At 43.9% G+C, this 19905-nt stretch overlaps 1 protein-coding gene across 1 annotated transcript in view; it reads right to left on the minus strand.

Annotated features, from left to right (window-relative positions):
* Window positions 1-1779: 1779 nt before the first annotated feature.
* Slc8a3 (solute carrier family 8 member A3) overlaps window positions 1780-19905 on the minus strand; it is a 127894-nt gene continuing 109768 nt past the window's right edge. The window contains exons 3-7 of the mRNA XM_028789276.1: window positions 17534-17637; window positions 8486-8610; window positions 7682-7781; window positions 5845-6120; window positions 1780-3417 (exon numbers count right to left, since the gene is read on the minus strand). Coding sequence (XP_028645109.1) covers window positions 3041-3417; window positions 5845-6120; window positions 7682-7781; window positions 8486-8610; window positions 17534-17637 — 982 coding nt within the window. The 3' untranslated portion in view covers window positions 1780-3040. The remainder of the gene's footprint in view (window positions 3418-5844; window positions 6121-7681; window positions 7782-8485; window positions 8611-17533; window positions 17638-19905) is intronic.

Below are 19905 nucleotides of genomic sequence, written 5' to 3' on the forward strand. Positions count from 1 at the left end.
GGTGGTAGAATTTTCTTTACATTCCTTTTCTTTTGCTGTCAACACAAGACCTCCTTGGCCTAATCCTTTCTTAGATATACATGCAGGCCTCAGCTAGCACCCACCTGCCTTTCCCCTTCTTGAGCTCCATGCCGTGTTCCCATCTGGTCTTGTGCCTCTGGGCATGCTGTTTCTTTTTTGTCTGTCTTCTACTACTGAGTCCTTTCACCAAAATAAATTACCATTTATTTTTGCTTCAAGGTCCCATTCTCCGTCAGGTCCTTTTCCATTCTTCTAGGCCAAGTCACTGATTTTTACGGCTGTGTTCTGTGACCTTCTGTTCACGCCACACTCAGAGTGCCCTCACTGGTCCAGGCCTTTTTCATTTGCACCTGATCACACGCTTCATAACCTCCCATTGCTCAGCTTTGAAAGGGGTACTAACGCACAACGGCATTTCCATATCCTTGTGTTCTCTGTCTTGTGTAGGCCTGGGATGGATTTAGTCCATAGCCCCCCACGTACATGCTCTTCTCCCACCTCTTCACATGTGCACATGCATGTGCACGGACACACACACACACACACACACACACACACACACCAATACACCAATACAGCCTTCAACAAAGGTCTCTGCCTTCCAGAAATGTCCCTCTGGGTATGGAAAATTAATTGCATTCTCTCGATTGAAAATTTGCTCCAGATCTCCAATAGAAAGTTTCAGTTAGTTCTTTGGAGTGGGGTTGTGAGGCCATGAAATCTCATTAGGGCTGTCAAGTAAGCTGGATTATGGGATGAGAAGACAAGGGGACAGAAGGGCTCCACAGAAGCAAGGACTGGAGAGAACACATGAATGCCATGCAGGGAAGGCGGTCCTGGTTCTTCAGGTCCCCCTGATCTGAGTTTCACAAACCCCTCCCGCACCAGGCACCCCAATGCTGCCCCTTCTGTTTTGAGAACCTTTAATTGGTTCCTGTTTCTTAGAACCCAAATCACTGTGTTCAAAGAAATTTTACTTCATCTTCTCAACCATGACATTCAAGAAGCAAATCACTGTATCATCAGGATGTAACCGAACACGTGGGCTTCTCGCAGTAAGATTTTTGAATGACAAATGACACTGAGCGAATGGACACTAACTCTGAGTCTATGTGTGGCGAGCCCTGGCTAAATATGGCTTTCTAGTCCGAGCCTCACCCTGCTCTGCTCTTCTTGTACAAAATGCTCGCTCGCTGCTGTCTACATAATCCGGATTACCTATGCCTTCCTGCTTCTTGAAGTCTGGGTTGTAACAGGTAGCATTTCCATGAACATTTTTTGCTTTAAAAAAATAATACTATGTTTAGCACATTAGCACCTGTGTGTGATGGGAGACAACGCCTTCAATTCAATTGCGTCTGCCTCAGCAGATACCCAAGGTAGCCCCTGGACCATTCATTGAAGAAACACGGGGAAAAGCAGGCTGTGTGTAGAGACTTATAAGTAGACCTTTTATTTTTACTTTTTTTTTTTTAAAGCCAACCCAACATTTCGACCAACAACTGTCAACATAGCTTAGGACACAAGCACTGTTTTATTTTTTATTTTCTTTTTAAAAAAATCTGTTTAAAATTAAACAGGTGTTGTTTTAATTTTGTTTTTCTCTCTTAGAAAATGTATTTATGTCAATGCAGAAAGCCTCAAGACCTGTGGGCAGTTTTGTAGTGTGTGTGTGTGTGCGTGTGTGTGTGTGTGTGTGTGTGTGTGTTGTTTTAAAGCTAGGTCTTTTCAAAACACATCGGGAAAAGGTCTGGGAGGTGGAGTGTCAGCATGTCAGTCTTTATTTTCTAGAAGCCCGGACTCCTTGGCAATGTGGTGACTTAGATTCCTTGGGGGCAGGGTATAAGAAATACCCCACAGTCTAGGAAGAGAGAGCTGTATGGGGTTTAAAAACAAGCAAGAACATGGGAGAAATGAAGGACTCCAGTCCCTATCGTATGAACATGCTTTCAAAAGCAGCCTGAAGGCAGGAGAGAGGGGAGGAAGCCCCTGTCTTCTTACAAACCTCCAAATGCTCACTTCACTTCAAGCCACCTCCTCAGTCCTCTGAGTACAGCAATCAACCAGGGAGGGGTGGTGACGCTGCTGCCATGTCCCCAAACACCAACACTTTGCATATGACCCATAAAGGTTTCTCCCTTAGAAACCTTTCCAGTTGTATACCCTCCACTCCCCCACCTCAGACACAAACTCAGAAACACTGGAGAGGTGTTTCCTGTGTTTCCCCGGGTGCCCTTGGTCAGCTCTGAGGATTCTGACTTCCTCTCTCAAGTCTGTCTGTGGGAGGGCACACACACAGGGGCTGACACACAACAAGGAGACGTAGAATGGCTTCCACCAAGAAGAGGGTGATTCCTCTGTGGTTTGGGTTTGATGTCAATGCACACAGAATGAAGCTCCTCCTGGGCCCTGAGTTGTAGTCAAGGGACAACAGTGGCCTGATGAGAGCAGGAGGGTGTCTGTCACTCAGACTTGGAATTCCTTCAGGGTCCTTTGTCACTAACTTCAGGAAGAGAAGACAAGAGAGTAAATGGAACCTGGCAGGAGAATGAAAATGACCACAATGGCGACCAGATGAAAAGAGCACCCCAAAGCAGCCATTGCCGAGATGGCTCATTCTTACACCTTGACAGCTGAACGAGGGAGTCTTGATGCATCTTGCTGGAGACAGGGGAGATCCTGCCCCTCGGGGAACTAGAGTCAAAGGAGTAGTCGGGTGGTGGAATAGAAGGGGAGGCTCGGGGGAGTGAATGGCAGGATGGGGCGAGGTGGATTTGTTGCTGCTGTTGGTTTGTTTGTAATTAAATACTTTGGACAGTGGGTGAATTCTCCATTCCATTGGATTGGTTAAGTTTTGCCCTTTCTGTGCAGTGCCAGGGCCTAGGTCGGGTGAAGTTCCTGGGGCTCAGGTCCTGATGCTTCCTCTCCAGGGATGTTCAACCTGGGAAGGTTGGTGAGGAAGCACCCTTCTTGCAGGAGAAGTCCTAGGCCTGCCCTGTGAAGGTCTTGTTCTGGCGGGTCAGAACCCCTTGATGTAGCAGTAGGCCTCCAGTGTGGCGAATAGTATGTAGAGTAGCCACAGGCTCACAAAGAGCCATGTTGTGGCAAGCTTGCAGCCACGAGGACCTCCGAGCTCCCCGCCCAGGTGGGGCCGCCGACGGTACAAGAGCACACTGAGGCAGACAAATGCAAAGATGGTGAAAAGAGTGACCGAGAAGGCCAGAGTGCCAGCGGACACATGGAACTCCTGTCCCTGCATGGCCCAGTAGATGGCGGCCACGGACCAGGCCAAACCAATACCCAGGAAGACATTGACAGCATTACTGCCGGTGACGTTGCCAATGGAAGCATCTGCATACACATCCTGCAGGGCGGCAGCTTTGCTGGCAAATGTATCTGGAAAAGGACAGAGACAAATGGGAGCTGTGGGAGGCTGGGCTGGGCAGGACCATTTGAGCATCCCTTAAAGGCAGCTTGGCAGCATGGGCAAAGGGACCACTTCCAGATCTGCCACTCATGAGACTGTGTAGTCTTGAGTATATTCAATTATGGGTCAGGGTTTCCTATTCCTCATCTGTAGGTATCTAAGTCTTTCTAAGAGCTATTCCGACCCCAGTATTTACCTAGCAGGCATATCATTCCCCATTGACTTAGTTCTTTTTTTTTTTTTAAGCAAAGAAGACCCGGTCATCTCATAACATCTGCCCAAGGAACTTTCACATCCTGGGAAGCAGCTTGAGCAGATGCCACATTGCCATTGTCATGCAGGCCATGTACTCACATAACCCCGACAGCAACTGAGTGATGCCCAAGTGCTCAGAGAAATAAGGACTAAGTCATTTACACAAGGTCACTTAAGTTCGCTAAAGACTTGACTCTAAAATCCCAGTGAAAGAACCCTTTTCATAACATCCTCTCACAGCCGAAGAGTTTCATCAAGAGCCATGCAGTCAGAGACATGAACCATAGCATACTCTTCTGGAAGCCACAGTGTTGTCAGGTGCTTTCTAAACCAGTTTTTAGGCCTTGGAAATGCCTCAAACTATCTCCCAACACGGTATATCCTGGTATCTCACTGTTGCCAAATTTCTTGGCTCTCCCAGAGAAAACGTCTTGCTCTATCTTGACTGTAATTTTTCAGGTTGGCTCTTCTCCTCAGTTATTTTTCCCATATGTCTTCTCCCCCCACATCTGCCCCTTTCCCTCTGATGGTTGAGCCATATCAAGGCCTGGAGAGCAGTGAACACAGGGCATCTCACCTGCAAAGCTCCTGGCACCATCTGATTTCTTACCAGTAGATCCACTTCTATAATAGCCAGACTTCTGACGTCACTAATACAAAAAGCATGCTTCCCAGTCCCCAGTCTGAGCCTGGGCTTTTAGGAGGAAGCTTTTCTGAAATGTGTTGTGGATATAGTATGATGAGTCATTTTGAGTATCAAAATGGTTAGATGGGGATTGGTCAAATGGCACCTATGGGTGTGTCTGTGATGAGGTTTCCAGAGGCTATTAGATCCTAAGGGATGGACACATTCACTAATGAAATCATAATTTGATGGCGTTATTAGGAGGCACTGAAAGGCAAGAGGGACCTAGTTGGGGGTGTGTATCTCACTGGGGGACATTTCTTGGGGATAATAGCTAGCCTTGGGCCTTTTATTACATTCTTTGTTTCTTGTCAAGCAAGATGTGAATTGCTTTTCTCCATCATATCTAGCCTTCCTTGACATGTTGTACTGACACCCCAAAACTGAATAAAATGGATCATTCTGTCTTTAAGTTTTTCTTTTATTCTTTCTGTCATAGCCACACTGAAGAAATTAATAGTTGGAATTGATCTCTAGAAAGGTATGTTTCTTTGCTACAATGAAGGCTGCCCTTGATTCACCCTACAGACCCTTGCCTGGTGAGATTTAGTACAAATACTTGAAGCTAGCAAGAGGTCAGAGTTCAGATACCATAGAGACCCAGATTGAGTTAAGTAGGGAGCCTGGCCTAATACAGTCACCCTGTGCCTGCTCACTTAGTGCGTGTCATTCAGGCATAGTTACCATAGGTCTTGCCCTGACTCAGATTAACTCAAGGTTTCCCGTTTGACACCTTCATAGAAATTATTAAGATAGTTTTTAACTAGTCTAGTCTAGTCTAAGATAGTTTTTAACTGGGTCTAGTCTCCTTTGATAGATTTTTTAGCTGAGGGCTGAGGAGAAAACATGTCTGCCTTGACTCACATAATAGATCTGCTACCAGCACAACATGGTATGAGGCATCACGGGAGCTCAGTCAACATTAGTCTACTCAATGAATTAGTGAACGGTTACTGCGGTTTGCATTTGGATACTCAGAAGAAGATAAAGGCCGTGTAATTCCTCACACAAAAGACAAATCCCACTAAAGTTCTCATGCCAGTTCTGATAAAAACCACTTTGACTTCATAGGTGACCACAGGAGCAGAGGAGGCCAAGAAGGACTGTGGATATCTCTATAGGGATACCTGTAAGCGAGCTAATCTTTAATCTTTCATAGGCTGCCAGGGGCAAATGGGAGGACATTATTATATCTATTTAGTTACATTGCTTGTATCTTATTAATATAACACAAAGGCTAAGGAATTGGGCCACTTACGTGGCCAGGTACCATATCCTCAGTAGACCTCAGTTTCCCCTGTTTAGTAAGGTTTTGATGAGCAGGGCAGGGATTGAATGTGTCAACTGCTTAGCACCCATAGTACCTGCTGTTTCAAGTCTGAGGTTAGGCCAAGTGTAGGGGTCATTTGAACAAGGGGACAACCTCATTGCAAACTTAAGCACTCCTCACTCTCACCTGGCACAGAGGTGCCAAATGCCACAAAAACAACAGCTGTGACCGAATCCTTGAGTCCGATGGTGCAGCCGAAGTGAGAGGCCAGGTCCCCGATGATGGCTGTGAGCATGCCAATAATGAGGATGGAGACCACGAAGCAGGCCCAGCCATGGCAGTACTCTGTGGGGGGCACACAGGCAAAAAGCACCTTCCAAAAGACCGTCAGGAAGTGCATGACATAGTCAAAGCAGGATGGCAGCCTCTCCTCTCCAGATTCATCCTCATCCTCATCCCCTGCTGGAGATAAGATAAACAGGCCCGGGAAAGGGGAGGGAGGTCAGATCTCCATTCATGAAAATGTCAAGTCCAACCCACATCACTGACATCCTGGGCCGGAATGGGGATTCAGCTCTCTCTGGATAGCAGGTGAGAAACAGGGTGAGCACCACGTAAACAGTTGGGAAATGGGAAACAAACTGGTCATGTGGTCACTGACTGGTTTAAATGCAGGGTGCTAAGTGAGTACAGGAGAAGGTGAACACACTGTGGGATAAAGAAAAAGAAGAGAGAATGGGATTAAGAGGCAGGGTGGGAAAACAGGACAGGAGGGTGGAGCAGGAACAAAGGAGGCAGGGACCGGCTGCATTTGATCTAGGCAAAGAAAACAAATTTGGCTGTGTGGTTGCTCACTCTTCACTGGGTGCCAGTGGGACTCCTCCTGTGTTTCCTAACCTGTCTACAGCAATAGCAATCATAATTCTGTCATTATCCATCCCCAGGGGGATGGCTGTCATTCCAGATTATGGAGGTAGACCAGGGAATTAGTACCATCCCTTAGATATCCCATGGTCTATGACCATTTTTGTTAAGAAATGTGGATACATATGCCCCACCAGTGGCCCAGGAGAAAATGTGCCTTACTTTGGAGGGAACAGAAGTCAGGAATCTGAATTCTAATTCTAATTTTGAATGAAAGAAATCTTAGCCCGGGGCACTTTGCCTATAGTTTCTGAGCTTCAGTTCCCTCCTTTGTGAAGGGGGGTAGACTATGTGGCCTACATTCCTTTTGTTGTCTCTTGAGGGGCACAGTCAGGTCATCAGAAGGGACACAGCCGAATAGATGTGAAAGCAGGGCAGCAGCAGCGAGCCTCTCTTCCTGGCTGTGAGTTTGCTCTGGCTCTGGGGCCTTAGGGATGTGACCCTGTGGATGTGTTGCTATGACAACAAAACCTCATGGAAAAAGACAAGGCTAGTAGTGCTTGTCAGTTCGAGAGAACTATAGTGTTGCTGAGAGACAATGCAGGGGCTGCTGGGAGACCCTGTCCATCCTCATTCCAACACATCTGCAGGCATCTGGGCCTTCTGCCTGGGCTGAACATAGGTTCTGTAAATGTCAAAGGAACCACTCTGGTTGGAGATTAGTCAAGGGGTCAATACAAAATATTTTGCTAACTCTTGACATCTAGTTCTGTAAGGCAGAATTATTTTCCATTTTATGGAAAAGGAAGGCAAACCAACGAGAAGATAAAGAGTGGTGGGAACTTGAGTTTCCTTTGTACTTATTTTGTGCTTGCCTTTCTGAGAACGGTAACAATCCTTCTCTTTAGGGCCAAGAACATTGACGATGACGACAGAGAGGATACTTGCACTAATTCACACAGAAGAACCAGGATTGGAAGACAATCTGTAACTATCTCTTTTAGCTGCTCAGTGAGATAGGTAAACATGTAGGACCGGAGCCAGGAAGACCTATTGTAGATTCTCTTGGGAAGTGATAAGCCACTAAGCTGGGCATGATCTTCTTTCTTGGGCATTGTCTGTACTATTTTTAGCAAGGCTATTTTTAGGACCCTCTTACCGGCACTAACAGTGATGGCTTCCATGAACTGGTCCCTCCAGGAATGGGTCCCCACAACCAATGCCAGGTTTGTCTTCTTGATCAGCTTATCCACTGTACTCTGTCATGGAGAGAAAAACTTGGAATCATGAAGTTAGAGTTCTCAGAACCAATGAGGCCTCTCGAGTTACAAAGGAATGAAAGATGCCCTAAATTGACTGGGTTCTAAACATTTTCCATGAGGTGGCCTTGGATGACATCTTCTAGGACAAAAACCTAGTTCCCTTTTCTTTGGTTGTGAATTCTGACAGTAGGTGCTCAGAGAAATGTAACTATAGAGGGGTTTTGTGGTCTTTTGAGACAGGGTCTCTCTATTATGTAGCTCTGGGTGTGGTAGAATTCTCCATGTAGACCAGGTTGACCTTGAACTTACAGAGATTCACCTGCTTCAGCCTCACAAGTGCCTGGGATTAAGGGCCTGTGCTCCACCACATCTGGCTTGAAATGTCACTATGGAAAAAGATGTCAACAAGCCTTGCCCTAGAGTAATGAGTTTTGGTATCTTTAAAATATACACTTAGACAGTTGTGACACACCTAAGGGCTTCCTTCCCTACTTATTTCATATTATATATCATGTTTCTCTATAGCATTCCTAGCATACAAATAACCAGCACTACTTATTAGATATTATACATGGGATGAATACATGATTTATTCAGTTTCTATTTCACATTCTCAGTAGTGAAATCAGAACAAAGCCTCATATCTCCTGTCCCCCACCTTAGTTAGCTATCATTTCATTAGACCTCACTGATGGTCTGACCTTGAACTCATAGGATTCTTCAATGATGACCTCTAGTTTGGGGTGTTCACCCAATACTGGCTTTCCCATTTCTGCTATTCTCTTGGCCTCCTCTTCCTCCACAGTCAGCTTCCTGTCTGTCACCTCTGCAACAAAAGAAACAGCAGACTAGCTTTAGCACAGTTCCCATCTCCCAGAACTTTATAGCTCAGAGATATAGGCAGTGGTGGCAAAGCAAGCAGCCCTTGAGGGTGGGGACTGGGTATTTCCTAACCACTGAGCCAACTCTCCAGCTCTTGGACTGGGTATTTCTAACATCTCTTTTTATTAAGTGCCACATACTCTGTGATTAGGCCATGAACAGGCTCCTGGTAGGCCTGAGATGAGTACTTATCTTTTTGTTTTATTCCTGGGTAAGCAAGCTGACCCAGAGAATTTCCAGTGAACAATACCAAGTGAAGTCCCCAAGCTGTTTGGTTGCAGAGCTGGGAAGAAAGGCCAAATCTCTTGATGTTTAATTGTTTTGAATTGCTGAGTGTGGTTGTCTACTGCTCCATGTAAGAGTGTGCTGGGAGACATATGGATCCAATGGCCCTGCCTACTGGCTCCCGATACCATCTATTTAAGATGTCACTGTCCCATCTATGAAAGAGAAAGGAGAATGTTTGCAGAGATAGCTTCATTTCATACAGGGAATGACATCCTCATAGTAAGAAACTCAAACAATATCCCAAGGAACTGCATGGTGTTCTGATGACAGATCCCCCGGGATTTCTATACAAGGCAGGGACACTTCTTCTGAAATAACAACAATAATAAAACTCATTCAAAACAAGAATAAAACAAAGTTCTCCCTTTATTTTCTTCATAGCTTTCTCTGAGTCACTCTGCCTCTTGCATCATGAACCAATGGTCCCTTCTTATGCTGAACGGTTAAAGAGTCTTTTCACTTCAGCTGGTGAGTCCATTCTACAGCCACTTCACCATGAAGATGTGTTTTCTGGATTAGAGTGAAATAGAGATTGGATCTTTTTATTCCCCTTTGATTAGAAAATCGCTCTTGGCAGCCTGTTTCTTTCAGAGCTCATTTAAACAGCTCCCCATCCAAGTCTACATTCTCACATGCAATTAGTTCTTTTATTCAGCTCTTTAATTGCTTTCATTCCACACAGTAAACCTCCGGCAGGAATCCTCTAGTCCTTGGGTAATCCAAAGGACAAAATGAGTCAGAGGCCAAGGAAGTCTTTTTTTTTTTTTTTTTTTCTGTAGCCTAGGAATCAGTGAAGTGAGGGGTGGAGAAACTTGGGTTCTTGAGGCTGGTAAAGACTGTAAACCACAGATGGGTGTTAGTAAATAGAGAAACTTATTTATATGAAGGTTTTCTCCTTGGAGGAGGGCAGTTGAAAGTGCTGCAGGCTTCAGTGTCTAAGCTTGTTGGAGTCAGTGTTTTCTACAACCAATGAGAAGGCGATCCTATGCAAGGTCTGGGAGCTGTCCGTGGTGCTGCACCAGCCTAGCTCTGGTGTTTGTCGAAGATCTAGGTCTTTTTTTGTTAATAGACTTGTGCTTTGACATTTCCTCACACACGTGTAATGCATTGTAATTGATATGGATCTCTTCCCTCCTCCCTTATCACCTCTGTTAAGACTCTCTCAACTTTACTAGTCTCCATTACACATTCATACATTTTAGTTTTATTTTGGGACCCCGTCAGTTTAACCTAGGCCATCTGCATAATGGTGGGTTTGGAACTATCCACTGGAGAACTGTGGGCTCCCTAGTGGCTTACTCAACTGATAGCAATGACACCCTAGTTCCCAGAATCTATCGTCACTAGGGTTGCAGGTTGGGAGGGTCCTTTCCCTTCTGTGGTTGACTGTTCTTGAAAGAGTCATTTTGTGCAGGCTCATTGTAGATGAGTACAGTTGCATTGAGTTCATGATTAGAATGTTTGTACAGTGTCCATGAGATGGCATTCTCTATTCCTTCTTCTTGTCCTCTGGCTCTTGCATTCTTCCTGCCCCTCTTCCACAATGTTCTCTGAGCTTTAGAGGTGTGGTCTATGTGTCTTGTTTTCTGTGGGTCATTCACCTTTCATTTATTCTCCATTCATTTTTATATTTCCAAGCTGGATGATATCTTCTAGCAGCCTCACCTCACTTACTTTAATATGGATCTCTGGTGAGTTCATTCTGAAGGCAAATATGGGAGTCTGAATGTGATGGGGTTTGCGAGGACAGCAGTCCTAGAAACGGAACTGCAAAGCATTCTGGGGAAAAGCCCTTAGAGAAGACAAAGAGACTCCTTTAAAGAATGGGTAGTCTTTTCCTCTTCTTTCCTGTATTGGCATCATACCACACTGCTTGTCTCAGCAGTGACAGTGACATTCTGCCCCTCCCTCTCCAGTTCCCTCATGTCACACTTTACATGTGACACAAGAAGTTTATACCAATATAATGAGCTCTCCAGTGACACATAAATGTACCTGTCTAACCCCTTGTCTAGCTATCAATCTAGCACTATATACATCTGGCATATTATTGATCTACCTGCTGACCTGTCCACCCCTGTGGTGACAGCCACTTTTTGTACCTAGCCTCCTGCAAAAATCTCTTTGACAAACAGCCAATCCTCTATGATTAAGCCACCCAGAGTCCCACAGAAGCACTGTTTATATCTGTTAACTGTCTCTCTCTCTCTCACACACCTTTCTATAAACTCTGACTTAGCATCTTGCAAGTAATCCTCTCCTTTTTCTAATTTTTGTATAATGGTCATTACTTTAAGTTCAAGTTAAGTTAATTTCTTCAAGTCTCAGACATAAAAGACAAAGGATAATGATTCTGATCACTCCTCAGAATTTTAAGTGAAGAGAACAAAGGAGAGGTGATCTTGATATTCAGGCTGACTAAACAAACTCTCAGTTCTAGGAATAGAAAGGGAAAAAGGTAAGGAGGGAGGAAGAATATAAATAAGATGGAAGATTGGGCAAATATTGGAAGAACAAAGAGCCTTCCAGGCTAGACAAGGATGGACTGTGAGTGCACTGCAGACATCCCCACAAGAAGCAGTGGTGTGGCAAAGTCTCCCACTTTAAGGCCCCTGAACTTTGTGAAATAGCTCAAGATAAACACATTTACTCTCTTTCACCACCAGGTTCTGTTAATAATGTTGGTCTGTTCTCTCAGGAAGATCAAAATCAAAACCCGAGCTTTCTGGTAGATAAGAATCCCAATGAAGAGCTCCTCAATCAGAGGTCTACAGACTGAAAGGTATAGGGCACCCCTTCTGCATTATATATTTCTATAGGCGTTTGAAAGCAAGTTAAAGGTATAGTGAAACTTAAACCAAATCCAGATATGTGTGTTAGAGAGTCAAGGCAAGAGCTGGAATAAAGGAACCTGAACGTTTGGTGTGGGGTAGAATGAGGACAGAGAAAGAAAGATCAGCATCCTGGGAGCAGAGTGCAGAGCAGAGAGCTGGAGCTAGCCCTTATCCTGCTGGCATAAAAATAAACAAGAAGACAAAGAGGTTATAGTATCATTTTCACAAAAGGAAAACATACTAACTATGTGCACTTTTTGTTTGCGGCTTCAAGGAGGCAAATGATCTTGCTGTATCTATTGCCTCTTCCTAAGCCCAAGGGGTGGCTTGTAAGTAACCTTGGATACCAGTGCATGCTGTAAGATGTTTTTTCTCTTAAATGCCCCCCCTCTCTGTGTGTGTGTGTGTGTTCAAAGAACAGATGAAATGTAAGATGTTCTTTAAAACATCTTGAAACTGTCTTGCGGAACCCATTCCATCTGCATCAAGTACAGTGCTGCCAGACACAGAGCACTGCTTTCTTTTTTGATCATGAGGTTGGATGCTGTTCGTGAAGGGCTCCCACTCATGCCAGGATACTCTTGGAGTAGGCCCATGTCCTACGCAGGATCTAAATTCTGAATGAGTGTTTCTCTAAAATGAAGCCTATAAATGTCTTTCTTATCGAGTACCCTGTTCCCTCACACAGTTTTACTGATTGGATTATATGCAACTTTAAGGATAAATGACAAATGAATCTAAATCTAGCAATTTAGGTCTCATTTGTGATGAGTCAGAAGATCTTCAGGATCAATAAAGTCTCTCTGTATATTTTTAAACAAACTACCTTTCATGTTCAAGGCAGCTATTGGTTGTTTTCCCCTGGGTCTCAGGGGTCTGTCTTTTCCTTTTGAGTTCTATGGCAATCCTGTTGGAGATTCTGGTCCTAACTTTTACACCCTCTCCTCTAACAAGATACAGAAAAATTGAGATGCAGGGAAGTCTATGACCTACTGTCCTCTTGGAAGGGTTTCTTTTAACAACTAACTATGCATTTCCCCACATTCACTGATCAAAATGATGCTCAAGGAGTTATCTGCTTCCTCACAATTACACAATTATGTAAGGGGGTTCTCAGTCATTGGGATAATCTGTCAGGTTGTCTTGAACCTGTAGTTCCAATTAAGTAAAGTAATGGATATTGATCTTAAACCAAGTTATAGCATTGGCAAGAATAGAAAAGAGGAGAAAGACAGACACCTCTTACCTGGAGATAACAGGAGCGCTGTTTGCAAGTGGATACCAGAGAATAGGGAGAAAGAAAAGGAAAGAACATTAAGGTCCCATCTTCAAAGTGTCCCCAGGCGTTGTGGCTCCTGACAGCATAAGGAAGGCAGTAGGTTTAGTAGGTGAGAGATTAAGAACACATGCAGACAGCAGCATTTGAGCATGCGCAGCATTTGAGCATGCGCAGCAATAGCAGCAGCAAGAGGCGTGAGAAGCTGGAATGACTGCTGAGCATCTCTAAGAAAGTTAACCCCACACCTTCCCTGAAGACATGAGTGCTAAGGATGGAGGCGTGAGGATGGGAGTTCCAAGTGGATAAAAATGATGCTAAGGTGATCCCCGTGACTCAGTCAGAAAAGGAGTGAGGACCAGTTATCACGAACACCGTGTGCATTTTGCAATCCTGTCAGAGTAGCTGGCTTGTTGATGGCAAGTGAAGCATAGGGCTTGAATGTGAACTCCAGATAGCAATATGCAAGAGTGTAACAGTGTTCACATCTATGATTCCCGGCCCTAGCCTCACAATCGGACTTTTGAGTTTTCCCTAAAAGAATGATATAAGGAAAAGAGGTATCCTTCAGACTGTTGTCCCTGAATGATTTGTAATATCTTGGAGTTCAGAAACATGGACTTTTCTTACTTCACAGCACCTGTCTCACCTTGTCCCCATACTTTGTAATGTTTAATAAAGTCTTGTTTACTATCTTGGAAATTGACAGTCTCTTTGTTCAAAATGGTAAGTGAACTCTGGATTCAGATATTGTAGAACAAAGGGACTGTCAGACCAAGACTTGTATGAGGACAGGAAACAGAGTAAAAAACGTACAGAACACAGGATGTTTCTAGCTTACTTTTGCTTGTGCTAAACCCTCTTGTGTCTAAGGTAACCTGACAGGTTCTTCCCATGATTGAGAGACTCGTTACATGACATAAGAGCTTTGCTTACGCTAAACTCTCTTGGACTTCAAAATCCACCAGTTAAAAAAGAAATTCTTGTGATTTTTCACAGCACATTTCCATCCTGATTGTATGTGTAATTGTTTACTCCTCACTCCTTGGCACTTGTCAGGTCTGGCAACATCTTGCTACATACTCCTGGTAAGGGACACACAAGGAAGAGGAGTCTGTGTGTATATGTGGAGATATCTACAAACTTTCTTCTAGTAACCTCAAGGAATGTAACTCATGCCCAGGAGCCTCCATATGTGTAGACAACTGCACATTCATAGCCACTGAAGACATGTATGGACTCAGAATCTACATGGTGTGTAAGTAGGTGAGCAACAGTCAATTTTCTTAGTTGTTTCCATTTAGACTGTGAAGGTAAATAGTTGGGCAGTGGATAGTCTTCTTACATTAACAAGGACAGCAAAGGATATAGTTCATTCTGCTCTTTCTATAGATCTGCAGGAGGAATACTTCAAACTCTTAGGCTCAAGTGAAGATTCCAACACATTAATGTACCCAGGCAAGCCAGACATTCTCTGCTTCTTGTCTTCATGAATCTGAGGTTTAATTAAGGAGGTATGGATGCATCTGTGAGGTTCAGGTAGGTCAGCTTTGAGTGACTGACTACTGCTAGGGTGTTTTCCTTGATTTTCTATGTATTGATCCTCAGGGTCATGTGAGAATTATTTATTTCTGCTCAGATACTCTAGAGACAATCAGGAAAGAAGATCTCTCAATAATCTTCTGGGGGCACATGACAAGATGTATCCCAGGAAGTAGAAAGAAGAGAAAGTAACAAGTACCACTATTAGATAGCACCTCTTTCCCCACAGGAGGCTCCCTATGGCCAGGCACTGACCGGATAGTCCTGACAATGCAGTGCTCATCCTTGCTAAGAGAAGCTCACATTTACACGCTGAGGTTTAACTTTATGCCAGGGCAATCATGTTTTCTCTCATCCTGTCTTTTTTCTTCTACCACAGTTCATGCGGAACTTTTAATATCACCTCCGAAGGCTGTTGTGTTTGCTCAGAATAGAGTCTCCTATTTCAAGTGCAGTCCTTTTTTTTAAAAAATTCAATTGTCATTTTTACCATGCAGAGATGATGCCAGCTTGAATGCCTGAGACTCTTCTAGACAGCAGTGATAATGAAAAGCAATTTCCACTGTACTGTCTCTCACTCTGAAAACAGTAGGGCATCCTGCAAATCAGAATGGATTTTCATTTGACTCTGGATCTAGACAATTGGGTTTTATAACCTTTCACCTCATTGTCTGATGCTAATATCAGGGAAGAACTGAAGAAACTGAAAACTAATGCCCTAGACTATATATAGGTCAGGAGGCTGGAAAAGTCATACATTCCTCACTGAAAACTTCCATCTTGGCACCTTGGTCTCTGGGAAGATCTGGGGGCATACCACACAGTTTTCTGAAATCCTTGTCTCCTTACCTTCCTCTTCCCCAGCACTAGGCTTTCTAAAGGTTTTCCTGGAATCTTCTTGGTTAAAGGGTAACCTCCAATGGAGAGAAACCACAGGTATTTGCATTCAGCCAGGTCTTCTAAAGAACACAAGGCTTATCTTAAGATATTTCCTGTCCTACTGTTTGGTGGAAGATTTAAGAGGAGGCAGAAAATAGTGGGTTTTAATGGTAAAATAAAGGCATGGTTGGGCATCTCATTGCTTCCTCCTATCTGGAGCCTCTGGCTTTCTTCCAGATGCTTGTTCCATCCAATGAGCTGCTTTCATCTTCCTTTTGGTGAAACTGTCTTACATGGGCCTTGGGTATCTGTTATTTCTAGCCAATCATAGAGATGCATAGTCACTGCACAAAGGGGATATGATGGAAATGAGGTAGATCAGGCACTGAGACAATTTCTGAGAATATTTTGGAAAATGAGAGCTGGAAGATAGGCTGGAGTACAGTGTGAGAGGCAAAGGGATGAGATTCTTTTTCTTCTGACATTCTCCAGTGGTCCAGCCTTGGTGGGAATACTTTACTCAGAGGGCAACAGAAGATTGACCTTGACTTTCCCCCTGAATATCAGATGTGTCCAAACAAGTGCTGGCACAAAACTGTTGAGTTTTGCAGACAGTTTCAATGGATGACGATAATTGACCATCGTCTGAGGAGATCTGCAGTAGAGCTTGGAGAGTGTCTCTATCAACTTAACTCTCTTAGATCTGTTGGTATAGCTCCCTGTTGCTGAATATGAAACCATGGATGAATAGACACCCTTGTAGATGAAAATGTGGTTTTGTATTCTCATATCTTTTTCTCCAACATTTTTCAAAGCGGTAGCTTTTGGTAATTTTCATTAAATGAAGAAAACTGCTTTTCTATTATCCCTGGTTGCAATAATCCAGTGTCAGTCCCTTAAAAATGAGCCTCTGGCTGGGATGTTGAGATTCATGCTCTGGAAGAACAAGGAGAGGGTCTACTTCTCTAATCAGTGGTGAGAAGTGTCTTGAGTTCTGGACAATGTCTTCACTTGCAGATGTCAAACAAAGGCAGGTATCCATGAGCTGTGCACTGGCTGTCTCTAGTCTCTCAGTGATAAGCATCGTGTTCTTTTCTGGGGACCTACTTGTTTTCAGGGAATAGTTGAACATAAAAAAAAATCCTTATTCTCTCTTACATATTTTCAGTTTTCTGTTTTCATTATCCCAAAGCAGCCTACATAAAAGACCTTGCTTTAGACTATGAAGAAAGGTAAGATGGAGTGGATGAGATGGTAAGGGAGAATGTAGAGCTTGAGATTCCTTATTGTAGTATTCTTACAGAAGTCATGAGCTCTCAGAGATCATGGCCAACTGGTATACCTCCCCATGTCATAATCTACCCAACTGGGAAATAGCCAGATAATGCACTTACCTCTGGGAAGAGCAGAGAGGCCTGTGGGCCTCTCTGCAAGTGAATAGCTTGGGAAGCATTCAATAGACATTGAAGAATGCAGCAGAAAATGGTCAAAGCATTATGGCAACATGAGTCCCACCCTTACTCCAAGACCCCTCCCCCATTGTCAATTCAAGCTAGAGTGAGGGGTGGCAAGAAAGGGGCACAAACATGCAACACATCACATTCTTTTCTTTTTCTTATGCTCCCCACCCACAAAGGAGTTTTCACATTGACAGGGTATAGTATTGGGCCAGAGGACAGGGAGAAGTGTAGGGGACGGTAACAATTGGATACTTGCACAATTATAGCATAATGCAGAAATAACTCATTAGGGCAGTGAGGAGTTGAGGTTGCAGTACTACCCAGAAGGTGGGAAAGGAGGAATATGAAAATAAACTATGGCTAAGAAGGCAGAGATGACACCGAAACAGGGTGAGAGTGAGAATACAGGAGGAAAAAGAAGAAAAATTTCGGTCAACAGGAGAAGGAGAAAGGAACAAGAGGCAGGGGCAAAAATAGTCACTTTTCTTCCTTTTTAAAAATTGTTTTCTTGTTTGTTTAAATTTTCTTGCTTTCTTTTTCCCTTTGCCCTTTCTTGGTTGTTGTTTTGATTTTTAAAGAATCTCACACCTGATATTCCACGTTCCATCCATTTCGGTTCACCAAGGGCAATGAAGAAATTCTCTTGCCTTTCGTACTCCTCCTCATCTACTATTTTAACCCTTACGGTTTTCCTGTGGGGACAACAAGAGAGAGAGTGTCGACTAGGTGGGCAGGATGGTTGTTTACCTGAGTACAGCCTTTAGCAATCATCCCAGTCACTCTAGGCACGTGAGGCCCTGTCCTCCCATGGTGGCCTTAGACAGGACTATGGTGGGTTGTTCTGGCTTATAATAATGCTCTTAGCTTGTTTTGTCTCTTGGTTACAGTTGTTCTTATAGGTGAGATGGAAAGGGAACCAGGAATACAAGGACAAGTGGGCAAAGGGAGCCAAGAGGCAGGACGGGAGTGGGAAGGAAGGTTGGGATCATGGTGGGGAGGAGTCATTTTAGATGCTGTCAATGGTTAGTAGGAAGTAAGTTGGGCAGCACATTCCATTGATGTCACATGGTAACAATAGCATTTCTTTAGGCATTGAGTAAATGATATGCCCACCGGGAGTGACCCAGAACCCTTCCGCAATGGACAATACATCTGTAGAACCTAAGTCTTCAGTCCCTTCTTTTACTTCATTAAGAAAAATTTAAAAGGAAAGTATTTATGAAGAGGGAGACTAGAGAGAGGCGGGCTGGAGAGAAAGGAGGTAGGGAGAAAGGGAGAAAGGAGTATATTAACTTTCCCATTCTTCATCCCATAGGGAGGCTCAGGACTAGGGACCAAAATAAGTGTTAGCTTGGACATGATACAGGAATCCTGTACTATTGACATTCCTGTCATAAAGGGATGCTGTATCCCAAGGATGACTTTCTAAATGTTCATTAACCTGGATTCATAACACAAGGCTGTAGAGATTGCTGCCTCTCTCTGGGTATCAACACAATGGAGTGTCTGTTACAAATAAAAACAAGCCTATCTTTGAAAGATACTCCATTCCAAAGATGCACTTGAGCTTCATTCAGTCACATGCTCATGTGGAGAGGTTTCAGGGAAGACCTGGATTTTCATGCTTGACTTCTCTTGGCCAGTAGTGGTTAGCAGGTCCTGCTAGAGAACTAGCTGGAATTGTTGTTCTCTGAGGTTTATTTGTGGCAGAGAAGTCTCTGGGACCTAGATTCCCTCAAAGGGAAAAGAGAATTTATGGTTTAAATGTCCTCAGACCAGCTTGGTGTGATAGTATACACCTTGATTCCAGTACTTGGGAAGCTGAGGCAGGGAAATCTCTGAGTCTGAGGGCATCCTGGTCTACAAAGTGAGTTCCAGGACAGCCAGGTCTACAAAAAAGTCCTCACATTCTCTGATGTTCCTTTGACACTCTGAACATCTGAATACATACTTCACTTTGCTAGCAATAAACCACAAGTGTTTTGCTTATGTGTGTGTGTATGGTGTATGAGTGTGTATGTGTGCACACATATAGAGTGTGTAAATGTGTGTATGTGTGAGTGTGTGTACGTGTGAGTGTGTGTGTATATGCGTGTGTGTGTACAGGTGTGAGTGTGTGTATGTATTGTGTGTATGTGTGTGTGCATGTGCGTACATGAGTATTTGTGTTTGAGTGTGGTATATTGTATGTGTATGTGTGTTTTACTTAGAATTCTTTTTCATACCTTGTTGGGTGGACAAAAGACAAATATCATCGATTAATGAGCATTTGGAGGTCAGGAATCTCTCTGTCTATAAGACATGAATGTGTTTTGCTACCAAAGGGGACTGTTGCATGAGATCAAAGTAGGCCTGGCTTAGAGAGATATGATGATGGTCTGGTTAAGGAACACTGATCCCTAATTCAGCAGCTTGTCCTCTAGAGCACAGCCTATCCTAGAAAGGGTGGTTTGTTGGATGCCAGAGGTCTATAAGGTCATTTAAAAGGAGAGCACAGCTCTGTCCATTCTGAGACATCTCATGGGTTTGCTGGGAAAACTTACCCTTAGGTCAGAATTCTCTCTCTGCTGCTCCATCTGCCTCCACATATTAACAGGAGGACTGGAATAAGCCAAGGAGGACTTTGGTGGAGACCTTTACTTTAAGATCAGTGAATGTCAGTGAGAGAAATAACCTTTGATTGCAGAGATGTGGCAGACAAGATGACCCCTATGGGTTCCTTAGGGGGAGTGGGATGAGTTACAATTCAAATATATTGGTTCTCAACCTCCTGGAACAGAAACTCAACCTCGTGGATAACTGTGCGTCTGGAAACCTGTGCTGAGAGTTTGTTCCCCATGATTCTTCCTGTCTGTAAACTTTGCCTCCATACTACATCATGGAGAACATTTCTTACCAAACTCTCAGCACGTCCTCTCTCTCTCTCTCTCTCTCTCTCTCTCTCTCTCTCTCTCTCTCTC

This window comes from Grammomys surdaster, unplaced genomic scaffold, assembly GCF_004785775.1.
Source record: "Grammomys surdaster isolate TR1022 unplaced genomic scaffold, NIH_TR_1.0 127, whole genome shotgun sequence".
Classification (NCBI taxonomy): Eukaryota; Metazoa; Chordata; class Mammalia; order Rodentia; family Muridae; genus Grammomys; species Grammomys surdaster.